Below are 26,342 nucleotides of genomic sequence, written 5' to 3' on the forward strand. Positions count from 1 at the left end.
CTTCGTTTGAATGACATTTCAAATTTCTTTTTTTCTTTTTTTTGAGACGGAGTCTTGCTCTGTCGCCTAGGCTGGAGGGCAGTGTCATGATCTCAGCTCACTGCAACCTCTGCCTCCCGGGTTCAAGCGATTCTTTGCCTCAGCCTCCCAAGTAACTGGGATTACAGGCACCCACCACCGCACCCGACTAATTTTTGTATTTTTGGTAGAGATGGGGGTTTCACCAGATTGTCCAGGCTGGTCTCAAACTCCTGACCTTGTGCCTTGTGATCCATCTGCCTCAGCCTCCCAAAGTGCTGGGATTACAGGCATGATGAAGCACTGCGCCTGGTCTTTTTTTTTTTTTTTTTCCGAGACAGGGTCTCGCTCTGTAGCCTAGGCTGGAGTGCAGTGGTGCCATCTCAGCTCACTGCAACCTCTGTCTCTTGGGTTCAAGCGATTCTCCTGCCTCAGCCTCCTGAGTAGCTGGGATTGCAGGTGTCCAGCACCACGCTCAGCTAATTGTTGTATTTTTAGTAGACAGGGTTTTTCTTTTCTCTTTTTTTTTTGAGACAGAGTCTTGCTCTGTCCCCCAGCTGGAGTTCAATGGTGTGATCTCAGTTTATTGCAACTTCTGCCTCCCGGGTTAAAGCAGTTCTCCCTGACTCAGTCTCCTGAGTAGCTGGGACTACAGATGTGCACCACCATGCCCAGCTTGTTTTTGTATTTGTAGTAGAGACGAGATTTTGCCATGTTGGCCAGGCTGATCTTGAACTCCTGACCTCAGGTGATCCACCCGCCTCAGCCTCCCAGAGTGCTGGGATTACAGGCGTGAGCCACTGTGCCCGGCTTTATTTATTCTTTATTAAGTGGAAGTGGATCATCACAAAGGTCTTGATCCTCATAGTTTTCACCTTGAATAGGCTGAGGAAGAGGAAGAAGAAGGGTTGGTCTTGTTGTCTTTAGGTGGCAGAGGCAGAAGAGGTGGAGGAGGTGGTAGGGAGGCCAGTACACACAGAACTTTTATTGAAGAAAAACTGTGTAGGGCCGGGCATGGTGGCTCACGTCTGTAATCCCAGCACTTTGGGAGGCTGAGGCGGGTGGATCACCAGGTCAAGAGATCGAGACCATCCTGGTCAACATGGTGAAACCCCGTCTCTACTAAAAATACAAAAAATTAGCTGGGCATGGTGGCGCGTGCCTGTAATCCCAGCTACTCAGGAGGCTGAGGCAGGAGAATTGCCTGAACCCAGGAGGCGGAGGTTGCCGAGATCGCGCCATTGCACTCCAGCCTGGGTAACAAGAGCAAAACTCAGTCTCAAAAAAAAAAAAAAAAAAAAAAAGCCGGGCGCGGTGGCTCAAGCCTGTAATCCCAGCACTTTGGGAGGCCGAGGCGGGTGGATCACGAGGTCAAGAGATCAAGACCATCCTGGTCAACATGGTGAAACCCCGTCTCTACTAATACAAAAAATTAGCTGGGCATGGTGGTGCGTGCCTGTAATCCCAGCTACTCAGGAGGCTGAGGCAGGAGAATTGCCTGAACCCAGGAGGTGGAGGTTGCGGTGAGCCGAGATCGCGCCATTGCACTCCAGCCTGGGTAACAAGAGCGAAATTCCGTCTCAAAAAAAAAAAAAAAAAAAATGTGTAAATGGACCTGCACAATTCAAACCTATGTTCAAGGGTCAGTTGTAGTTGTGACAGACCCAATGACCACAGAGTGTAAAATGTTTATTGGAAATGTTTGCTGGCCCCTGCTCTAGGATGCAGGGGGAAAGCTGTTCATAGACAGGTGTCTCAGCAGACACCAAAAGCAGCCTATAAAATTGTCCCAGCAGGTGGGCATGGGACAGATGCTCAGGTAGGCTGCTGGCTACTGTCCACTGCAGGCCCAGAAGCATGCTGGAGAAGCCACCCATGCTGCAAGAGCTGGATGATGGAGCAGCCCTGGCTGCTGCAGGAGCCTGTCAAGTTAGGACACCAGAGCTAGGAAACAAAACCTTCCTTTTCAAGTGCCTCTCCAGCACCCTCTGCTGACAGAGCTTCAGGTCCATTTTCACAGAGAAGTGCAAAGGGTGAATTTGTTTTTTGGTGTGTGTTGTTTTTTTATTTTTTATTTTTTTAAACACGGGGTTTCACCATGTTGGTCAGGCTGGTCTTGAACTCCCAACCTCAGGTGATCCACCCGCCTTGGCCTCCAAAGTGCTTGGATTACAGGCGTGAGCCACCACGCCTGGCCTGTGTGTGTTGTTAAAATTTTGAGATGGAGTTTCACTTTTTTCTTCCAGCCTGGGCAACAGAGTGAGACTCTGTCTCAAAGAAAAAAAAAACAGCCAGGCATAGTGGTGGGTTCCTGTAGTCCCAGCTACTTGGGAGGCTGAGGTGGGAGGATAGCTTAAGCCTGTGAGGCAGAACAGAATGGCTGGGCTCCTGCCTAAACCCTATTCCTAAGCCTGGAACTGGGGCCCTAAGTGAGAACAGCTGACCCCGTTTTTCCATCCGAATGTTACCCTTTTGGCTTGCCACGCCCCTATCCTGTGCCATAAAAAAGACCAGCTGGCAAAGCAACACAAACAGCTGAGCAGTGAGCAGAGAAGCTACTGAGTGTCAGAGACTACAGACACACAGCTCACTTCGGAGGGCCAGGCTTCAGGGAAAGATCACCTTCCTGCACCATCCCCTTTCCAGCTCCCCTCCCACTTCCATCACCCAATAAAATCCTCTGCATACACTACCCTTCAATCCATTCATGTGACATGATTCTTCCTGGACGCCAAGCAAGAACCCGGGTGGGCAGGGGCTGTACAGAGCCTGCTCCCGCCAGAGAGGATCTACCGATCGGTTCCAGCATTTGTTTGCTCTGGTTCCTGCACTTGCTTGCTCACACATTCCCTCTTGCAAGGAGTGGCCATCAGTGAGCTGAAAGCCACTCCAGTTCCTGCCCACAAAGCGGGTTAAGGGAATTATCCCATCTCAGGTAGTTGTGGTGAGCCAAGATTGCACCACTGCACTCCAGTCTGGGTGACAGAGACCGACCCCATTTCAAAAATAACTAAAGTTTAAGAGGGGAAAAGAGAGATGGGAATGGTAACATGTTAGAAGGCTAAGATCAGTGGGAATTTTTATTTTTATTTTTTTAGAGATGGGGCATCCTGTTATGTTGCTCAGGCTCGTCTTGAACTCCTGGCCTCAAGCAATCCTCCCGCCTCAGCCTCTGTGCTGAGATTACAGACTTGAGCTGCCACACCCGGCCTTTAGTGGGAATTTTGAATGAGAGAAGGGGAATGTCTTAGGATAATAGGAAACAATTGTGAAATTATATCTACCAAAAGTACTGTGAGTGTTGAAAGTAGAAAAAGATGAGGTTAAAGTGGTGAAAGGATTTGTAAAAGATCTGCTAGGCCCTGACTAAGTTGAACGTTTCCCAAGCCTAAGAAAGAACGTAAGCAAAGGTGGGATAGAACCCAAGTAAAAATATAAAAGGACAGAGGGGCCAGGCACAGTGGCTCACGCCTGTAATCCCAGCACTTTGGTATTACCTCCTCCCAATGTAGGAGGATTGCTTGCATCCAGGAGTTTGAGACTGACCTGGGCAACACAGTGAGACACTATCTCTACAAAAAAAATTATAAAAATTTCAGCCTGGCCAACATGGTGAAACCCCATTTCTAATAAAAATACAAAAAATTAGCTGAGTGTGGTGGCGGGCGTTTGTAATCCCAGTTACTCAGGAGGTTGAGGCTCAAGAATCGCTTGAACCCAGAAGGTGGAGGAGGCGGCTGCTTTGTCCATTTTTAAATTGGGTTCTTTCTCTTTCTAGTATTAAGATGTAAGATGTATATATTCTAGATACACAAGTCTATTATCAGGTATAAGTTTTGAAAATAATTTCTTGCCTCTAATCCCAGCACTTTGGGAGGCCGAGGCGGGCAGATCACTTGAGGTCAGGAGTTCGAGACCAACCTGGCTAACATGGTGAAACTCAGTCTCTACTAAAATACAAACATTAGCTGGGCGTGGTGGTGCCACCTGTAATCCTAACTACTCAGGAGGCTGAGGTAGAATAGCTTGAACCCAGGAGGCAGAGGTTGCAGTGAGCCAAGATCTTGCCGCTGCATGCCAGCCTGTGTGACAGAGCGAGACTTCGTCTCAAAAAAAAAAAAAATATCTGATAAGTAAATAAATCAGTAAATCAGTTTAAACACCGAGTGGTGTTGGGGGAGGGCAGGAATGAATGAAAATAATTTCTCCAAGAAGATACCGAGAACATTAAAAGATACTCAACATTATTAGTCATTAGGGAAATGCAAATCATAACACATAAGATACAATTTTCCACACACTAGGATAGCAATAATCAAGAACACAGACAATAACAAGCATTGGTGAGACAGTAGAAAAGTTGGAACACTCATACATTGCTGATGAGAAAGTAAAATGTTGCAATCATTTTGGAAAATATTTTGGCAGTTACTCAAAATGTTAAACATAGTTATATGGGTTATAGTTTAACATAAGTATTACAGTTAAAAATATATTAAAAAGGCCGGGCACGGTGGCTCATGCCTGTAATCCCAGCACTTTGGGAGGCTGAGGTGGGCAGATCACCTGAGGTCAGAAGTTCGAGACCAGCCTCACCAACATGGTGAAACCCCGTCTCTATAAAAAAAAAAAATATATATATATATAGAGAGAGATAGATAGATAGATATAGATAGATAGATAGATATTAAAAATATGAGCCAGGCCGGGCACGGTGGCTCAAGCCTGTAATCCCAGCACTTTGGGAGGCCGAGGCGGGTGGATCACGAGGTCGAGAGATCGAGACCATCCTGGTCAACATTGTGAAACCCCGTCTCTACTAATACAAAAAAATTAGCTGGGCACGGTGGCGCGTGCCTGTAATCCCAGCTACTCAGGAGGCTGAGGCAGGAGAATTGCCTGAACCCAGGAGGCGGAGGTTGCGGTGAGCCGAGATCGCACCATTGCACTCCAGCCTGGGTAACAAGAGCGAGACTCCGTCTCAAAAAAAAAAAAAATATGAGCCAACCATTCCACTTCTAGGTATATATCTAAGGTCAATAAAAACATATGTCCACATACAAATTTGTACACAAATGTTCACAGCAGCATTATTCATAATGGCCAGAGAGTGGAAATAACAAATGCCTACTAACTGATGAAGAGATAAAATGTGATACAACAGTACAGTGAAATATTTTTGAGATGGAGCCTTACTTTTTTGCTCAGACTGGAGTGCAGTGGTGTGATCTCGGCTCACTGCAACCTCTGCCACCCGGGTTCAAGCGATTCTCCTGCCTCAGCCTCCCCAGTAGCTGGGAATACAGGCACCTGCCACCGAGGCTGGCTGATTTTTGTAGTTATAGTAGAGACTTCGGGGTTCAAGCAATTCTTCCTGCCTCAGCCTCCTGAGTAACTGGGATTACAGGTGCCCACCACCGCATTCAGCTAATTTTTTTTTTTTTTTTTTTGAGACAGTTTTGCTCTTGTTACCCAGGCTGGAGTGCAATGGCGCGATCTCGGCTCACCGCAACCTCCGCCTCCTGGGTTCAGGCAATTCTCCTGCCTCAGCCTCCTGAGTAGCTGGGATTACAGGCATGCACCACCATGCCCAGCTAATTTTTTGTATTTTTAGTAGAGACGGGGTTTCACCATGTTGACCAGGATGGTCTCGATCTCTTGACCTCATGATCCACCCGCCTCGGCCTCCCAAAGTGCTGGGATTACAGGTGTGAGCCACTGTGCCTGGCCCTAATTTTTGTATTTTTAGTAGAGACAGTATTTCGCCAAGTTGACCTGAACTGGCTGGTACTGAACTCCTGACCTCAGGTGATCTGCCCACCTCTGCCTCCCAAAGCACTGGGATTACTGAAGTGAGCTGGACTTTTTATTCTTTAAACTCATCAGCTATTGCAGCCCAGGAAAGACAAAATATTGGACACCCTGGCTTAAAATATTAATTATCATTAATTATGAAGAGCCTCTTTGTCAGGTACATTTGCTGTTTTGCCCAATACTTATTTTGAGTATAAAAAATAATCACTGGGCTGAGCGAGGTGGCTCACGCCTGTAATCCCAACACTTTGGGAGGCCTAGATAGGTGGATCACCTGAGGTAGAGAGTTTGAGACTCCGCCTTAACAACATGGAGAAACCCCGTCTCTATTAAAAATACAAAATTAGCCGGGCGCGGTGGCTCAAGCCTATAATCCCAGCACTTTGGGAGGCCGAGGCGGGTGGATCACCAGGTCAAGAGATCGAGACCATCCTGGTCAACATGGTGAAACCCCGTCTCTACTAATACAAAAAATTAGCTGGGCATGGTGGCACGTGCCTGTAATCCCAGCTACTCAGGAGGCTGAGGCAGGAGAATTGCCTGAACCCAGGAGGCGGAGGTTGCGGTGAGCCGAGATCGCGCCATTGCACTCCAGCCTGGGTAACAAGAGCGAAACTCCGTCTCAAAAAAAAAAAAAAAAAAAAAAAAAAAAAACAAAATTAGCCAGGTGTGGTGGCACATGCCTGTAATCCCAGCTACTCAGAAGGCTGAGGCAGGAGAATCGCTTGAACCCGGGAGGTGGAGGTTGTGGTGAGCCAAGATTGTGCCACTGCACTCCAACCAGGGCAACAAGAGCAAAACTAAGTCTCAAAAGTAAAAATAATAATTATTATAGCTGGGTGTGGTGGCTTACGTGCATAATCCCAGCACTTTGGGAGGCTGAGGTGGGTGCATGGCTTGAGCTCAGTAGTTCGAGGCCATTCTGGACAACATAGGGACCTTGTCTCTACAAAAAATAAAAAATTAGCTGGGCACAGTGATGTGGGCCTGTAGTCCTAGCTACTCAGAAGGCTGAGGTGGGAGAATTGCTTGAACCCAGGAAGTAGAGGCTGGAATGAGCTGAGATGACACCACTATACTCCAGCTGGGTGACAGAGCGAGACTCTCTCGAAAAGAAAAAAAAATCATTATAGTCAATTTGGAAAACACAGAAGAATATTTAAAAGAGCCATGTTTGGGTGATAATTTTATTGGATTCTATCAAGGATGCTATGTCTTCCAGTTATATTTTTGCAAAATTCCTCTTATTTTCAGAAATTCAGTTTCCCATGTGGAACCAGAAAGTATATAAAATTTCTCTAAGACAACTGAGGCATGAATAATGCAGGGTGGTTATGGGAGAATAGAAAATTTCAGGCAGGAAGCAGGGCATGGTGGCTCACACCTGTAATCCCAGCTCTGTGGGAGGCCCAGGCAGGAGGATCACCTGAGGTCAGGAGTTTGAGATCAGCCAGATGGGGTTTGAGATGAAACCCCTGTACTCCAGCCTGGGAAACAGAGCGAGACTTTTTCTCAAAAACAAAAAAGAAAATTCTAGGCAGGTGTTTCACATGACTAGCAAAAAGGAAACTTGAAAATACAAAAATTAGCCAGGCCTCGTGGCACACACCTATAATCCCAGCTACTCAGGAGGCTGAGGCAGGATAATTGCTTGAACCCAGCGGGTGGAAGTTGCAGTGAGCCGAAATTGAGCCCCTGTACTCCAGCCTGGGAAACAGAGCGAGACTTTTTCTCAAAAACAAAAAAGAAAATTCTAGGCAGGTGTTTCACATGACTAGCAAAAAGGAAACTTGAAATAGCTGCGTAAGCCAGAGACTGATTAGACCTTGAGAACCAGGATGTGGGCCAAGTTGGCTAGGACTTAATGGACCCAACATGGCACTGGATTCAACCTAGGTTTCACCTGGGACCTCATTATTCTCTCATTAACATAGTCACACCCCTTTGGCCCCATGACAGTTCCAAGTATATTTGGTGTAAAAATGGGTGGCACCACAGTTCCACCAAATCTTCACCTTTTTCCAGAAATTTTCATGAATATTCCACCGCTTGGTTAAAGAAACCCATAAATAGCTGGGAGTGATGGCTCACGCCTGTAATCCCAGCACTTTGGAAGGCGAGGCAGGTGGATCACCAGGGCAAGAGATTGAGATCTTCCTGGCCAACATGGTGAAACCCTGTCTCTACTAAACATACAAAAATTAGGCTGGGGATGGTGGCTCATGCCTATAATCCCAGCACTTTGGGAGGCTGAGGTGGATCACCTGCGGTTGGGAGTTCGAGACCAGCCTGACCAACATGGAGATACCCCATCTCTATTAAAAATACAAATTTAGCTGGACGTGGTAGTGCATGCCTGTAATCCCAGCCACTAGGGAGGCTGAGGCAGGGGAATTGCTTGAACCCAGAAGGCAGAGGTTGTGGTGGGCCGAGATCGCGCCATTGCACACAAGCCTGGGCAACAAGATCAAAACTCCGTCTCAAAAACAAAAACCAAAAATTAGCTGGGCATGGTGGCATGTGCTGGTAGTCCCAGTTACTCGGGAGGCTGAGGCAGGGGAATCGCTTGAACCGGGGAGGCAGGGGTTGCAGTCAACCGAGATCTGAACACTGCACTCCAGCCTGGGCAACAACAGTGAAACTTCGTCTCAAAAAAAAAATTATTTATTTATTTATTTTTGAGACAGAGTCTTGCTCCCTCACCCTGTCTAGAGTGCAGTGGCATGATCTCAGCTCACTGCAACCTCTGCTTCCTCGGTTAAAGTGATTCTCTTGCCTCAGTCTCCCAAGTAGCTGGGATTACAAGCATGCACAAGCATGCCAGTTAATATATATATATATTTTTTTGAGACAGAGTCTCACTCTGTTACCCAGACTGGAATGCAGTGGCACAATCTTGGCTCACTGCAACCTCTGCTGCTCAGGTTTAAGCGATTCTCTTGCCTCAGCCTCCTGAGTAGCTGGGATTACAGGCGCCTGCCACTGCGTCCAGCTAATTTTTGTATTTTCAGTAGAGACAGGTTTCACCATTTTGGCTAGGCTGGTCTTGAACTCCTGACCTCACGATCCAGCCACGTTGGGCTCCCAAAGTGCTAGGATTATAGGTGTGAGCCACTGCACCTGGCCTAATTTTTGTATTTTCAGTAGAAATGAGGTTTCACCATGTTGGCCAGGCTCGTCTTGAACTCCTGACCTCAAAGGATCCACCCGCCTTGGCCTCCTAAAATGCTTGGATTACAGAGGTGAGCCACTGCACCCAGTCTCAGCCTGATATACTTTAAATAAGAATTTATCAGCTGGGCCTGGTGGCTCACGCCTGTAATCCCAGTACTTTGGGAGGCTGAGGCAGGCAGATCACGAGGTCAGGAGATCATGACCATCCTGGCCGACATGGTGAAACCCCATCTCTACTAAAATTACAAGAATTAGCTGGGTGTGGTGGTGTGCACCTGTAGTCCCAGCTATTTGAGAGGCTGAGGTAGGAGAACTGCTTGAACCCGGGGTGGGGGGCAGCAGAGGGGGCGGGGGCAGAAGTTGCAGTCAGCCAAGATTGTGCCACTGCACTCCAGCCTGGGAGACAAAGTGAGACTGTGTCTCAAAAAAAAATAATAAAATAAAATAAAATAAAATAACTCAGGTTGGAAACATATCTTCTTTCTTAGCATACAGCTTTGCTCCAGATTCTGTAAGCACACAGACAGTTAAGCATACAGAATCTGGAGGAAAACTGGATTCTAGATCTATCAATCACTGTCTCTGTGATCTGGTGCCCAGCCAGGTATTTGAATTTTAACCGGTAGGCCAGAGATTTCTAAATTGAGCTGATTGTCAGGAACATACAGGGAACTTTCAAAAATGATTCCAGGCTGGCCTCGGTGGCTCATGCCTGTAATCCCGGCACTTTGGGAAGCCGAGGTGGGTGGATCACAAGGGTTAAGAGATCAAGACCATACTGGCCAACATGGTGAAACCCCGTCTCTACTGAAAATACAAAAGTTTGCTAGGTGTGGTAGCGCGTGCCTGTAATCCTAGCTACTTGGGAGGCTGAGGCAGGAGAGTTGCCTGAATCTGAGAGGTGGAGGTTGCAATGAGCCGAGATCGTGCCACTGCACTCCAGCCTGGTGACAGAGCCAGGAAAAAATAAAAAAATATTCCAAGGCCTTGAATCCAGAAATTAAGACCCATTACGTGTGGGTGGGTCACAGGAATACCACTCCCCCCTCCCCACCCTGCGCGGCTGCTTCAGGGTGATTCTGCTGCTGAATTAGGTTTTAGAGCCACTTCCATGGGGAAAGGGTAAACTAAACTGGAGAATGCAAAAACCTTTTCTAAGAGTTGATTTTGCAGGATGGATCCTGAGCTCCTTCAGGTGTTTGCTAACATTTTATTTATTTATTTTTTGAGAATAGAGTCTCCCTCTGTCACCTATGATGGAGTGCAATGGCACGATCTTGGCTCACTGCCTGCTACCTCCACCTCCTGGGTTCAAGCGATTCTCCTGCCTCAGCCTCTCGAGTAGCTGTGATTACAGGCATGCACCACCATGTCTGGCAAATTTCTGTATTTTTAGTAGAGCCGGGGTTTCGTCATGTTGGCCAGGCTGGTTTCCAACTTCTGACCTCAGGTGATCCACCCTCCTCGGCCTCCCAATGTGTTGGAATTACAGGCGTAAGCAACCCCGACTGGCGTTTGCTAACATTTTAAAATTTCAACTTTCCTCTTCCTTAACTGATCTCCTCCCCCTCCCCTCAAGACTGGGTCTCTCACTCTGTCGCCCCAGCTGCAGTGTGCTGGCGTGAACAAAGCTGCCTGCAGACTCGACCTCCTGGGCTCAATCCACCGGCTTCGGGCTCCCAAAGTACTGGGATTATGTGCCACGACGCCCGGCGTCAAACGCTTGTCTTCTTTTTATTTATTTTATTTTGTATTTTTCCGGACAGGGTCTTTACTCTGTCGCCCAAGCTGGAGTGCAGTGGCACAATTTACCTCTCACCGTAGCCTCGACCTCCCGGGCTCAGGTGATCCTCTCGCCTCAGCCCCGCCAGTATCTGGGATCACACACGTGGATTTCACCATGTTGCCCAGGGTGGTGTCGATCTTCCGGGCTCAAGTGATCCGCCCACCTCGGCCTCGCAAAGTTCTAGGATTACAGGCGTGAGCTACCGCGCCCGGCTATAAACGCTTATCTTCTAACGCACCATTTCATTTACTTGCTATATTCATTATCTGAATCTTCTCATACTAGAATGTAAGCAGAACAAAGATAGTGATTTTTCTTTTTACTGGCGATCTTCAGAGCCAAGAACAGTCTGAGACATAGCGGGCCATATAAATGTTTTTTAATGAGTGAATCATCAACGAGTGGATGAAACGTTAATATGGCTAATAGCCAGCAGTAAGGAGGCTGTGTAGAATAAACCCGGAATCCCGATGTTGGCAGTTTGCTTAAAAATAAAAAGGGAGGCAGTTGGAGGGGGGGCACACGTTTGAACAAAATACTGGGAGGAGGAAGGCTAGTCTTTTGTTTTCAAGTTTCCTTCCGCTGTTACTCCCAAGCTTCCGGGCACATCACTAGCTCAATACCTGCCGGAAATCTCTCACCTGGTGGCTGCATCCACCCTTGCAACCACCCACTCGGGGCCTCCGAACCTTGCCGTTGAGAAAACTCGGAAAACCAACCTCTGCTAAGAATCTGCGTCTGCGGGTCTGCGCGCGAGGCGCAAGCATGCGCAGTAGCTAGAGTCCTCAGCGTGCGCGGGAAGCTGGGCCGCGTCCGCTTATGATTGGCTGTCGCGGCGGACTCCCACCCACCGAAACACAGCGCTGTATGCTGGTTGGGTGTGGTCGCCGAGGCCGGACGCCGCTCGGGGGACGAGGGAGGGGAGGCGGGAAACAGCTTAGTGGGTGCGGGGTCGCGCGGTTCCTTGAGCCGGGCGGTGAGGAGGTTCCGACATGGCGGTGCAGCCGAAGGAGACGCTGCAGCTGGAGAGCGCGGCCGAGGTCGGCTTCGTGCGCTTCTTTCAAGGCATGCCGGAGAAGCCGACCACTACGGTGCGCCTTTTCGACCGGGGCGACTTCTATACGGTGCACGGCGAGGACGCGCTGCTGGCGGCCCGGGAAGTGTTCAAGACCCAGGGGGTGATCAAGTACATGGGGCCGGCAGGTGAGGGCGGGGACGGCGAGTGCTGGGGAGGGACCCGGGGCATGTGGTGCGACTCCATTCCCGCCTCGGAAAGTGGGCGGTGAACAGCCTCTCCGGCATGGGGGCGGGACATTGGTGCCCGGGCGCTCGTGGGGATTCCGCCTTCCCTAGCTTCTGCCTGGCCCCAGAGGGACGCCCCCTCAGCCCTGAACCCCGTGCCTCTCCAGCTGCCCCGAATTTGAACTTCAGATCACGGAGTGTTTACGTCGTGCCAGGCGTTTTAATGCACTGTTAGAGTTCATTTTCCAGCCGTCGCATACCTTACCTTCGTCCTGTAGCGCTCATTATATACATGGCCAGAGTCTCTTACTACAAACGGCAGCCAGGAGTGATATTTAAAATGGAGGGGAGTTTGGGAGACCCTTTTATGTCACCCACGTAATTCTGCCCCCACGACACTCCCATTCATGCCGCTGGTCCAGCTAAGAGGCTGGTAATGGAGCGCTGTTGAGGGGCAGTATGATGAAGTGGTCAAGACCAGCGGACTCGAGCTGGGCTTCTTGGGATTAAGTCGCTGCCCCTCGCTCATTAACGTGTGACCTTGGGCTAGTCATGGACGCTATCTGCTTCGGTTTAGCATTCAGTGCCCTCCGTCACCCGGCCCCATCTATCCAGCATCATCTCTCCCTGGAAAGTTACAAATGTCTCACCCTATGTGGGCCAAATGTTCTGGATAGGCCTAGTTGACCTCTTTTCTCCCTGTTTTCTTTGAGCTTTCTTGCAGCTAAGTAGTTATGCTAATGAAAAGAGCGTCCTAGAAGTAGAGTTGTGGGTTCTCGTCCCGACTAGAGGGCTAGTGCAAATGCGATGCTCCTGATGAAAAATGTTTCATTCGTTAGATAGAAACGTGTCAGACAGGGTTATGGACACTAGATGAAAAAGAAATACCTCTACTTTCATAGAGATCACTATTGCAGAGCAAGGCAGAAATAATTACAATTCAAGTTGGAGGCTTATGGAGGTGAGCTTGTAAGAAGTTGCAAGAGGCGCCAAGGAAGGATCGCCAAAGACTGGAGACGTCGGAAAGGGCATTATGAGACGCCAAAGTCCATGTTGAGTCTTGGGGGACTAGGAGTTTGCTAGGGAGAGGGCTTGAAAAGAGGTAGTAGACTGGCGTCACTGATGTAAAAAAGGAAGGTGAAGAGACTGGCCCAGGTGGGTGGGGTTAGATAACAAAAGACTTTTCAGGTTGTGTTGAGCTGTTGGAATTTTATGCTGTAGGCAATGAAAAGTCTGAAGATAATTTTAAGTAAGCATCCAGCGGTGTGTTGGATCATTTTAGCTGTAGTGTAGAGGCTGGCTTAGAAGAGGGAAAGAGTAGAGGTGTAGGACCAGTTAAGACAAGCCAGCAGGCTGGGCGCTCTGGCTTACGCCTGCAATCCCAGCACTTGGTGGGAGGCCGAGGTGGGTGGATCATGAGGTCAGGAGTTCAAGAAGAGCCTGGCCTAGAGAGTGAAACCCCGTCTCTACTAAAAATGCAAAAATTATCTGGGTGTGGTAGCAGGAACCTGTAATCCTAGCTACTCAGGAGGCTGAGGCAGAGAATTGCTTGAACGCAGGAGGCAGAGGTTGCAGTGAGTCGAGATCCCACCACTGCACTCCAGGCTGGCGACAGAGCGAGACTCCGTCTCAAAAAAAAAAGAAAAGAAAAGCCAGCAATAGTTACAAGTCGCTTAATTATGATGGTGTAAGTTGCTTTCTAATTTAAAGTTGTATGAATTACGCTACTCAAGGCTAGTACACATGGCTTTCTTATTTTTGTATTCAGTTTAGAATAGTCTTAATATTTAAAGTGATGGGGTTTTTTTTGTTTTTTTGAGACGGCGTCTCGCCCTGTCGTCTCTCAGGCTGGAGTGCAATGGTGCTATCTAGATTTTTCTAGGTACCTATTAATAGCTTTTTGTTTTGTTTTGTTTTTGTTTTTTATTAAGAGATGGGGTCTCACTGTTTTAGCCAGGGCACTCTTGAATCCTGGCCTCAAGTAATCCTCCTGTCTTTGTCTCCCAAAGCACTAGGATTACAGGTGTAAGCCACCAGGACCAGCCTAATAGTTCTAATACTTTTATTTTTTAATTTAATTTAGATAGTGAAAGGAATAATGGATACTAAGTATTACATCTGTTTATTGGGAAGGAAATTTATATGAACATCCAGGAATCTTTTATATTGGTGCATAGATTTTTTTTTTTTTTTTTTTTTTTGGAGACACAGGCTCTCACTCTCTCTCCCAGGTTGGAGTGTAGTGGTGTGATCTTGTCTCACTGCTGCCTCTGCCTCCCGGGCTCAACTGGTCCTCCTGTCTCAGCCTTTGAGTAGCTGGGACTACAGGTGTGCACCACTATGCCTGGCTGATTATTGTATTTTTTGTAGGACTGGATTTTGCCATATTGCCCATGCTGGTCTTGAACTCCTGGGTTGAAGTGATCCACCTGCCTGGGCTTCCCAGAATGCTGGGATTACAGGCATGAGCCAGCAAGCCCAGCTGGAGCATAGATTTTTTTTTTTTTTTTTTTAAATAAATTTAAATAGAGATGGGGTTTCAGCATGTTGGCCAGGATTGTCTTGATCTCCTGACCTTGTGATCCACCCATCTCAGCCTCCCAAAGTGTTGAGATTACAGGCATGAGCCACCGCACCTGGCCTTTTTTTTTTTTTTTTTAAATAGTGGAGCATAGATTTTTAAAAACATAATGCTTCCTTTGTTATCCTTGAAGATTGAAATGTGGGTGTTTACCAGGGACATTTCTAAGAAAATGACAACTTAGACAGTCACCTCATCTTATTCATGTTGAAAGTTTTTATTTATTTATTTTTATTTTATTTATTTATTTATTTTTTGAGATAGAGTCCTACTCTGTCCCTCAGGCTGGAGTGTAGTGGCGTGATCTCGGCTCACAGCAACCTCTGCCTCCCAGGTTTAAGCACTTCTCCTGCCTCAGCCTCCTGAGTAGCTGGGATTACAGGCATGCACCACCACACTCGGCTAATTTTTGTATTTTTAGTAGAGATGGCATTTCACCATGTTGGTCAGGATGGTCTCGGAACTCCTGACCCTGTGATCCGGCCTCCCAAATTGCTGGGATTACAGGCGTGAGCCATCATGCCCAGCCTCATGTTGAAAGTTTTTAAAGATGAGTTAAACTTGTCAAAGAAGTTAGTAAGGAAATGTTAGTTCTATTTCCAAGGATCTATTTTTTTTTTAAAGACATTTATTCAGCTTCACGATCAGACTTAATATTTAGCAATCAACAGCATGGGTGCAAAAAACAAAAAAATCTACATTAAAACCCTTTGTTGGAATGCTTTATACTTTCCACAGAACAGAAACTAAAATGACCTGTTACATAGTTAGTCACAAATATAGTCCTAGAGTTTTTTTATCCATACACATAAGTATTTGTCTAAAACATGTCTTTGTAGCAGCTAGGTCCTGCCACCACTGTGCTTGGCTGAGTTCACAAATCTGTTGTAACCTGTAGCTTCCCTGTCACTTCTCTGGCTCTCCTCTCTTGCTAAGCTTTGTTTCCTAATTAAAATCTTCTGCCACTGCCATAGCCACCTTGGTTTCATGGCTTGACAGAGTATTGGCCTACACCACCATAGGGGCCAGAGCTTCTGCCTCCAAAGTTTCCTCCCTTTATGGGTCCAAAATTTGAAGACTGATTGTTGTAATTGCCAAAATCATTGTAGCTTCCACGACCTCCAAAATTGCTTCCATCATTACCAAATCCATTATAGCCATCCCATTGCTACCATATCCACCACCTCCATGGCTGCCACCAAAGCTACCATGACCACTGAAGTTTCCTCCGTGACAAAAGTTGTCATTTTCACTGAAACCATCTCCACGACTACCACCAAAGTTTCCTGAACAACTTTGGCCGCTTTGACTGAATGAAGCTCTAGCCATCTCTCTCTCTCTTATTTTTATTTTTATTTATTTTATTTTTTTTTAATTATTTTATTTTTATTTTTTTTGAGACAGAGTCTCGCTCTTGTTACCCAGGCTGGAGTGCAATGGCGCGATCTCGGCTCACCGCAACCTCCACCTCCTGGGTTCAAGCAGCTCTTCTGCCTCAGCCTCCCAAGTAGCTGGGACTACAGGCGCGTGCCACCATGCCCAGCTAATTTTTTTTTTGTATTTTTAGTAGAGACGGGGTTTCACCTTGTTGACCAGGATGGTCTCGATCTCTTGACCTCGTGATCCACCCGCCTTGGCCTCCCAAAGTGCTGGGATTATAGGTGTGAGCCACTGCGCCCGGCCTATTTTTATTTTTATTTTTATTTTTTTGGAGACGGAGTCTTGCTCTGTCGCCCAGGCTGGAGTACAGTGTCGTGATTTTAGCTTGTTGTGAACTCCGCTCCTGGGTTCAAACGATTCTTCTGCCTCCCAAATAGCTGTGACTATAGGCGTGTGTCACCATGCCCAGCTAATTTTTGTATTTTTAGTAGAGATGGGGTTTCACCATGTTAGCCAGGTTGGTCTCGAACTCCTGACCTCAGACAGTTCGCCCACCTCAGCCTCCCAAAGTCTGGGATTACAGGCATGAGCCACCGTGCCTGGCCATCACTAGCCATCTTTGCTTTTAAAGGACTTTCCTAACTTCACAATTGCAGCCATTCATGGTATGATATTTTTTCTTCTTCTTTTTTTTTTTTTTTTTTGAGACGGAGTTTTGCTCTGTCATCAGGCTGGAGTGCAGTGGCTTGATCTCGCCTCACTGTAACCTCCGCCTCCTGGGTTCAAGTGATTCTCCTGCCTCAGCCTCCTGAGTAGCTGGGACTACCGGCTTGCGCCACCATGCACAGCTAATATATATATATTTTGTGTTTTCAGTAGAGATGGGGTTTCACCATGATAGCCAGGCTGATCTCTTAACTCCAGACCTCTGGTGATTCACCTGCCTCGGCCTCCCAAAGTGCTGGGATTGTAGGCGTTAGCCACTGCGCCTGGCCTTCAGTGTATCTTCTTTAATGCCACAAACAAATATCTTTTTCACAGTTAAATGGGCATCTGATCTTTGAGAATCTTCTCTTGAGACAACTCTCTCTGGTTCTACAACTCTTCCATCCAGCTTGTGTGGCATTGCATTTATGGCTGCATCCACTTCCTCCACAGTGGCATAGGTGACAAACCCAAAACCCCGAGAGCATTTGGTATTTGGATCTCTCTTTACCACACAGTCTGTGAGTGTTCCCCATTGCTCAGAATGGCTCTTCAGGCCCTTATTGGTTCTTTCAAAGCTCAACCCTGCAATGAAGAGCTTCCTCAGCTGTTCAGGCTCTTGAGGAGACTCTGACTTAGATATTGGCAGGGAGAAGAGAGACTTTATGATGCTCCCTTGGCAGCATCCACAGGCAAAAAGCGGATCTATTTTTTACATTACAGTCTTATGTCAAGGGCACATTTTAAGTAAGGATTGTCCTAATATTTATCTGCTTATTATGATAGTTATAAAACGTTTGGTAATTTGTTACTAGAAATTGACTAAAGTTAAAAAGAGAAGGTCTCAAAACCAAAAAATGTACCATGGTTCCCAAAAGCTGATGAAATGTTTTTTATTTTTTTTTTTAATGCTTTTTAAAGACGGGATTTCACCGTGTTGGTCAAGCTGGTCTTGAACTCCCAACCACAGGTGATCCACCCGCCTTGGCCTCCAAAGTACTTGGATTACAGGCGTGAGCCACCACGCCTGGCCTTTTTTTTTTTTTTTTTTAAATGAACTGTTTAAAGTGAATGTAACCAAGGGTTTTTAATAATAAATATTGATGTAAGATTGCCAATCCTTCTTTCTTTCTTTTTTTTTTCTTTTTTTTTTTTTGAGACGGAGTTTCGCTCTTGTTACCCAGGCTGGAGTGCAATGGCGCGATCTCGGCTCACCGCAACCTCCGCCTCCTGGGTTCAGGCAATTCTCCTGCCTCAGCCTCCTGAGTAGCTGGGATTACAGGCACGAGCCACCATGCCCAGCTAATTTTTTGTATTTTTAGTAGAGATAGGGTTTCACCGTGTTGACCAGGATGGTCTCAATCTCTTGACCTCGTGGTCCACCTGCCTCGGCCTCCCAAAGTGCTGGGATTACAGGCGTGAGCCACCGTGCCCGGCTACTTTCTTGTAAGGAATTTTTCTTTTCTTTTTATTTATTTTTTGGAGATGGAGTCTTGCTCTGTTGCCCAGGCTGGAATACAGTGGTGCCATCTTGGCTTACCGCAACCTCTGCCTCCTAGGTTCAAGCTATTCTTCTGCCTCAACCTCCCGAGTAGCTGGGATTACAGATGCACGTCGCCACCCCAGCTAATTTTTTACATTTTAGTAGAGATGGGATTTCACCATGTTGCCCAGGCTGGTCTTGAACTCCTGAGTTCAGGCAATCCACCTGCCTCGGCCTCCCAAAGTGCTGGGATTACAGGCTTGAGCCACCATGCCTGGCTGGAATTTTTCTTTTAAATATTATGCCATGTGGGTAAAGGGTTAACAAACTTTCCTTTGCTGCCCTATTCCCCTGGAAACCTGATAAGGCAGCATTGCTTATAAAAATGACTCCAGATTGAACTATATACACCTGACGAGGATCCCCTAGTTTGAACTTTCTAAATGTAGTGTCTTTAATAATGGATATGGGCTGGGCGCAGTGGCTCACGTCTGTAATCCCTGCACTTTGGGAGGCCAAGGCAGGCAGATCACGAGGTCAGGAGATCAAGACCATTCTGGCCAACATGGTGAAACTCCATCTCTACTAAAAATATAAGCATTAACTGGGTGTGGTGGTGGGTGCCTAATCCCAACTACTTGGGAGGCTGAAGCAGGAGAATCGCTTGAACCAGGGAGTCAGAGGTTGCAGTGAGCCGAGATTGCACCACTGCACTCCAATCTGGCGACAGAGCGAGTTTCTGTCTCAAATAATAATAATAATAAATAAATAATGAGTATGTTCCCTGTGGGTCCTTGGAAACTGTGCCTGTGGCATGGTGCAGAAGGTACTGGCTCCTAGGAGCATGAGCCTTCTAAGCTAAGGTAGCCACTAGGCACCACTAATGTAAATTCTGCTCCTTGTTCCTGAGCTGTCCTGGGCAGAAGGGCTTTGTGGATGCTAACTGGACAGTGGCTGTATGCTAAGAGGAATGTGTGATGCTGCCCATCTGGCAAGTTATTTCTGAGTAGACTGATGGCCACATGTATGGTGATCTGAGTCTGAATGCTTAATGGAACCTAGTGGGCATTGCGTGTACTTACTAGTGTTTTTGTTTTGTTTTGTTTTGTTTTGTTTTGTTTTTTGAGATGGAGTCTCTCTCTGTCAGGTTGGAGTGCAACCGGCTCACTGCAGCCTCTGCCTCCTGGGTTCAATTCTCGCACCTCCCAATTAGCTGGGACTACAGGCGCATGCCACCACATTCAGCTAATTTTTGCATTTTTAGTAGAGACGGGGTTTCACCATGTTGGTGAGGATGGTCTCGATCTCTTGACCTCGTGATCCTCAGCGTCCCAAAGTGCTAGGATTACAGGCATGAGCCACCGCACCCAGCTTGCACTTACTAGTTTTTTGGTGTTAAAATAATCATTTGGGATGGGTGAGGTGGCTCATGCCCAGGACTTTGGGAGACCGAGGTGGGAGAGTTGCTTGAGCCCAGGAGATCAAGGCTGTAGTGAGTGCTGATGCATTCCAGCCTGGGTGGCAGAGTAAAACCCTGTCTCAAAAAAAAAAAAAAATTGTGAAATTATGGTTATATTATATATAGATGGTTTTATTGAATTTCCTTACCTGGTAAATGAAAATGTTGGCAATCCTGAGTTGGTACCCAACTTTTGGTTTTTGTTTGTGAAGTATTGCTGGCTGACTGATTTGTGAAATGAAGTACCTGAAAACCATTCTTTTTTTTTGAGACGGAGTTTGGCTCTTGTTGCCCAGGCTGGAGTACAATGGCGTGATCTTGGCCCACTGCAACCTCCGCCTCCTGGGTTTAAGCAGTTCTCCTGCCTCAGCCTTCTGAGTAGCCACCATGCCCAGCTAATTTTGTATTTTTAGTAGAGACAAGGTTTCTCCATGTTGATTAGGCTGGTGTCAAACTCCTGACCTCAGGGCATTTGCCTGCCTCAGCCTCCCAAAGTGCTGGGAATATAGGCGTGAGCCACTACACCCAGCCTGGAAACCATTCTTATTCTGGATTTGAATCTTAACATAGGCTCAGATTATAAAATTGTAGTGTTAGCAAGAGTATAGTGAAGTAATATTGTATACTACTAGAAGAGGTACTGATTTTCTAGAAAGCAATTTGATAGTATATTCATGAAAATCTTCATAAATATAAAAAGAATTCCTACAATTTAATGTAAAGAAAGTACCAGCAAAAGAAGATATTTAAATGTTCAATAAATGTACTAAAATTAAAAGGGCCTTAACTTTGTTAGTCATCAGGGAAATGCAAATTAAAACTACAGTGTGATACCACTGCTTTACCACTAGCATCACTAAAATACAAAAATGATGGAAAATGTCAAGAGTTGGCAGGATGTGGAACACCTGCAGCACCCATACTTAGCTGGTGGGAGTATAAATTAGTACAACCACCCTGGCAAACTTTTGGGCAGTATCTATTAAAGTTGAACACACAGCTTTCTGTACCACCATAATGGTGCACATGAATGTACTGGCTGCATCAGCAATGCTGAAAAGACTGCTTCAGAGTCATTGTCCAGTCACTAATTGATGATGAAGCATGGTTACATTGGTGAATTTGAAATCACTGATGATCACAAGGCTGTAAATCTCTTTGGCAGTATAACAAGTATGGAGTGATCAGCCCCAGATTTGATGTGCAACTCAAAGATCTAGAAAAATGGCAGAACAGTCTGATCTCATCCAGCTAGCTTTTTTTTTTGGCAGAAATGAAGTCTTGCCATGTTCCCAGGCTGGTCTTGAACTCCTGGGCTCAAAGATCCTCCTGCCTCAGCCTCCCAAAGTGATGAGATTATAGGTGTAAGCCACTGCACCCAGTTTGGTTTCACAGTACTGACAACCTCAGCTGGCATCATAGACCAGGAAGAAGCAAAGATGAAAACACAGAATGGGAAAATCCTGGGATTCTTTTTTTTCTTGAGATGGAGTTTTGCTCTTGTTGCCCAGGCTGGAGTGCAATAGCACGATCTCTGCTAACTGCACCTCTGCTTCCCAGGTTCAAGTGATTCTCCTGCCTCAGCCTCCTGAGTAGCTGGTATTACAGGCACCCACCACCATGCCTGGCTAGTTTTTGTACTTTTAGTAGAGACTGGGTTTCACCATGTTAGCCAGGTTGGTCTTGAACTCCTGATCTCTGGTGTTCTGCCCACCTCCCAAAGTGCTGGGGTTACAGGCATGAGCCACCACACCTGGGCCAATCCTGGGATTCTTTTTCTAGGGATGTGATACCTACTAAATGGGAGACCTTGTCTCAGAAAAAAAAAAAAGAAAAGAAAAATTGAACATACACATATCCCATGACCCAGTGGTTTTTTCAAGTTTCATTTCTCTGTTTAACTTTTTAAAAGTGCATTTCCCCCCTCTTTTTAAAACATTGGTTCTCACTTTATCAGCAAAGCTGTACTACAGTGGCATGATATCATAGCTCACTGCAGCCTTGAACTCCTGGGCTTGAGCCATCCTCCTGCCCTGAGTCTCTTGAGTAGCTGGGACTGTAGGCATGCATCACTACACCCAGCTGAACCAGCAGTTCTCTTTAGCAGTGGAATACTCTGGAGTATACGCCCAGCAGAAATGTGTAGAGATATGTTCCCCAAAAGATATACAAGATTATACATAGGCCTAAGTTGGAAACTATCCAAATGCCAACCAGCAGTTGAATGCGTAAGTAAATTGTGATTTATTCAAAGAATATACTGTAGCAATGATCATGTACAACATTGTGTACAAAAAATGAGTCCCAGTGGCTCCAGTCATGGCTGAAAGGGGCCAACATAGAGCTTGGGCCATGGCTTCAGAGCGTGCAAGCCCCAAGCCTTGGCAGCTTCCAGGTGGTGTTGAGCCTGCTGGGATGCAGGGCACCAAGTCCCTAGGCTGCACACAGCATGGGGACCCTGGGCTGGCCCATGAAACTACTTTTTCCTCCTAGGCCTCTGGGCCTGTGATGAGAGGGGAAGCCATGAAGACTTCTGACATGCCCTGGAGACCTTTTTCCCATTGTCTTGGGGATTAACATTGGACTCCTCATTATTTATACAAATTTCTGCAGCTAACTTGAATTTCTCCTTAGAAAATGGAAATTTTTTTTTTTTTTGCATGTTTTAAAATGTTTGTTGTTGTTTGAAATGGAGTTTCGCTCTTGTTGCCCAGGCTGGAGTGCAGTGGCGCGGTCTCAACTAACTGCAACCTCCACCTCCCGGATTCAAGTAATTCTTCTGCCTCAGCCTCAGTAGCTGGGATTGTAGTCATCCGCCACTATGCCCAGCTAATTTTTGTATTTTCAGTAAAGACAGAGTTTCACCATGTTGGTCAGGCTAGTCTCGAACTCCTGACCTCAAGTAATCTACCCACCTCGGCTTCCCAAAGTGCTAGGATTACAGGAGTGAGCTACCGCGCCCGGTGGAATTTTCTTTTCTATCACATTGTCTGGCTGCAAATTTTCCAAACTTTTATTTCTGTGTTTCCTTTTTAAAACTGAATGCCTTTAACAAAACCCAAGTCATAGCACCCTTTAGCAGCACAGAAGTCAGTAATTGAGGTTTGGGAACCTCTGCCTAAGTTTCAACGGATGTGTGGAAATGCCTGCATGTCCAGGCAGAAGTTTGCTGCAGGGGTGGGGAACTCATTGAGTATCTCTGCTAGGGCAATGTAGAAGGGAAATGTGGGGTCAGAGCCCCCACAGAGAGTTCCTACTGGGGCACTGCCTAGTGGAGCTATGAGAAGAGGGCTATTGTTCTCCAGACCTCAGAATGGTAGATCCACCAACAGCTTGCACCATGTGCCTGGAAAAGCTGCAGACACTTAATGCCGTCCCATGAAAGCAGCCAGGAGGCTTGCTGTACTCTGCAAAGCCAAGGGGCAGAGCCGTCCAAGGCAGTGGTAGCCTGCCTCTTGCATCAGCATGACCTGGATGTGAGACAGAGTGATAGCAGGTAATTTTGTAGCTTTAATATTTGACTGCCATGCTGGATTTTGGACTTGCATGGGGCCTGTAGCCCCTTTGTTTTGGCCAGTTTCTCCCATTTGGAATGGCTATATTTACCCAATGCCTGTACCCCATTGTATCTGGGAAGTAACTAACTTGCTTTTGATTTGACAGGCTCATAGGTGGAAGGGACTTGTTTTGTCTTGGATGAGACTTTGGACTGTGGAATTTTGAGTTAATGCTGAAATGAGTTAAGTCTTTGGGGGACTGTTCGGGAGACATGATTGGTTTTGAAATGTGAGGACATTAGATTTGGGAGGGGCTGGGGCGAAATGAGATAGTTTGGCTATGACCCCACCCAAATCTCATTTTTTTTTTTTTTTTGAGACAGAGTTTCGCTCTTGTTACCCAGGCTGGAGTGCAATGGCGCGATCTCGGCTCACCGCAACCTCCGCCTCCTGGGTTCAGGCAATTCTCCTACCTCAACCTCCTGAGTAGCTGGGATTACAGGCACGCGCCACCATGCCCAGCTAATTTTTTGTATTTTTAGTAGAGACGGGGTTTCACCATGTTGACCGAGATGGTCTCGATTTCTTGACCTCGTGATCCACCCGCCTCAGCCTCCCAAAGTGCTGGGATTACAGGTGTGAGCCACCGCGCCCGGCCCTCAAATCTCATCTTGAATTCCCATGTGTTGTGGGTGGGACCCAGTGGAGATAATTGAATCATGGGGATGGGTCTTTCCCGTGCTGTTGTACTGATAGTGAGCAAGTCTCACAAGATCTGATGTTTTAAACATGAAAGTCTCCCTGCACAAGCTGTTTCTCTTTTAAAAAAAATTTTTTTATTTCTATTTTTTAGAGACAGGGTTTCTCCATGTTGGTCAGGCTGGTCTCGAACTCCTGACCTCAGGTGATCTGCCTGCCTTGGCCTCCCAAAGTGTTGGGATTACAGGCGTGAGCCACTGCGCCTGGCCTACAAGCTCTTTCTCTTTGCCTGCTGCCATTCACGTAAGATGTGACTTGTTCCTCTTTGCCTGCTGCCATTCACGTAAGATGTGACTTGTTCTTCTTTGCCTTCTGCCATGATTGTGAGTCCTCCCCAGCCATGTGGAACTGTAAGTCCAGTAAAACTGTTTTTCTTCCCAGTCTCGGGTATGTCATCAGCAGTGTGAAGTCCAACTAATACAGGACTTGAATACTTAATACCTCAAATCTATAACGTATATTTTATTTTGTTTTTAAGGAGCAAAGAATCTACAGAGTGTTGTGCTTAGTAAAATGAATTTTGAATCTTTTGTAAAAGATCTTCTTCTGGTTCGTCAGTATAGAGTTGAAGTTTATAAAAATAGAGCTGGAAATAAGGCATCCAAGGAGAATGATTGGTATTTGGCATTTAAGGTAATTATCTTCCTTTTAAATTTGCTTTTATTTTTACAAATAGAAAAATTTTAAAAATGTGAATCATTTAATTGTTTTAATATTTTAAGTAGATTGTGATAGTAGAATGGTTTGAGACACTTAAATAGCAATTAGCATGTGGTTTTTAAAAAGTTACAGTTGGCTCTGTATAGTGGCTCATGCTTGTAATCCCAGCATTTTGGGAGGCTGAGGCAAGTGGATTGCCTGAGCCCAGGAGTTCAAGACCAGCCTGGCCAATGTGGTGAAACCCCATATCTACTAAAGATAAAAAAAATTAGCTGGGGATATTGGCACATACTTGTGGTCCCAGCTAATCAAGAGGCTGAGATGAGAGGATTGCTAGAGTCCAGGAGGTTGAGGTTGCAGCGAGCAACCTCCCAAAGTTACAGTTTAACTTTGGGAGGCCAAAGCAGGAGGATTGCTTGAGACCACCCTGGGCGACGGAGGGAGATCACAGCTCCATACAGAGGTAGATTAAACAGATAATTTTTTTATGTGTTTTTTTTCCTTTTTGCTTCTTTCCTCTTCTTTTCTTTTTCTTTTTTCTTTTTTTTTTTTTCCTCAGACAGAGTCTCACCCTTTTACCTTGGCTGGAATGCAGTGGTGTGATCTCAGCTCACTGCAACCTTTCAAGTTTTTCTCATGCCTCAGCCATTCTAGTAGGTGGGATTATAAGTGGTGTGCCAACATGCCCAGATAATTTTTGTATTTTTAATAGAGATGAGGTTTTGCCGTGTTGACCAGGCTGGTCTTGAACTCCTGGGCTCAAGAGATCTGCCCACCTGGGCCTCCCAAAGTGCTGGGATTATAGGTGTGAGCCACTGTACCTGGCTGGTTTTTGGTTTCTTTTTTTTGGTTGGTGGGGATTATATAGCTAGATTAAATAGATGAATAGATTAGATACATAGAGGCTGGGTATGGTGGCTCATGCCTGTAATCCCAGCACTTTGGGATGCCAAGGCAGGTAGATCACCTGAGGTCAGGAATTCGAGATCAGTCTGGCTAACATAGTGAAACCCCATTCCTACCAAAAATATAAAAATTAGCTGGGCAGGGTGGCGGGCACCTGTTAATCCCAGCTACTTGGGAGGCTGAGGAAGAAGAATTGCTTGAACCCAGGAGGCAGAGGTTGCAGTGAGCCAAGATTGCACCACTGCACTCCAGCCTGGGCAACAGAGCAAGATGTCTTAAAAAAAAAAGAAAAAAAGAAAAAAGATTAGTGAGATAAGGTAGTTACATTTTAATACTGTTTAGAAATTCAATAGATCCTTAATATAACATAAATTTGGGTACACTCATCTTTGTCATTGTTCCTAAAATATAACTGTAGATAATAATGTGGACATAAAGTTGAATACTCTCATTAAACAAGGATTTGATTTTACTATTTTTGAAATATTTCAAACACATTTACATTATTCCAAATACTTCATGTATAGACATTTGTCATACATTTGTATCTTTGTATATACCTTTCTCTTCCATTAGATTGTAAATTTATGTAAGTCTGGAGCACATTGACAATGATTGTACTCCTTGGTGTGCCTAGGAAGGCACGCTGATATGCATGCTTTTAATGTTTTTAAGGACATGATCGTGCTATTGATTTTTGTTTATTTAATGACTCTCTTCTATAACTTCCTTACTAGTATGTAAGGTCATGTTTTTGTTTTTTTCACACACACAATACCTGCACTAAGTACATTCTCAAGATACAGTGGAATAAATCGGTCTTTTTTTTTGAGATAGGATTTCACTCTTGTTGCTCAGGTTGGAGTGCAATGGTGCGA

General features: G+C 46.0%; 1 protein-coding gene across 2 annotated transcripts in view; it reads left to right on the forward strand.

Annotated features, from left to right (window-relative positions):
- Nucleotides 1–11,724: 11,724 nt before the first annotated feature.
- The window catches only part of MSH2 (mutS homolog 2), a 116,515-nt gene continuing 101,897 nt past the window's right edge, over nt 11,725–26,342 (forward strand). For both annotated transcript variants that reach the window (XM_064364056.1, XM_064364055.1), the window contains exons 1-2: nt 11,725–11,995; nt 24,377–24,531. In XM_064364056.1, the coding sequence (XP_064220126.1) occupies nt 11,785–11,995; nt 24,377–24,531 (366 nt within the window). In that variant the 5' untranslated portion in view covers nt 11,725–11,784. The remainder of the gene's footprint in view (nt 11,996–24,376; nt 24,532–26,342) is intronic.

The sequence above is a fragment of the Aotus nancymaae genome, unplaced genomic scaffold, assembly GCF_030222135.1.
Source record: "Aotus nancymaae isolate 86718 unplaced genomic scaffold, 86718_ANA_hifiasm-v0.15.2.pri h1tg000057l, whole genome shotgun sequence".
In the NCBI taxonomy this organism is placed as follows: Eukaryota; Metazoa; Chordata; class Mammalia; order Primates; family Aotidae; genus Aotus; species Aotus nancymaae.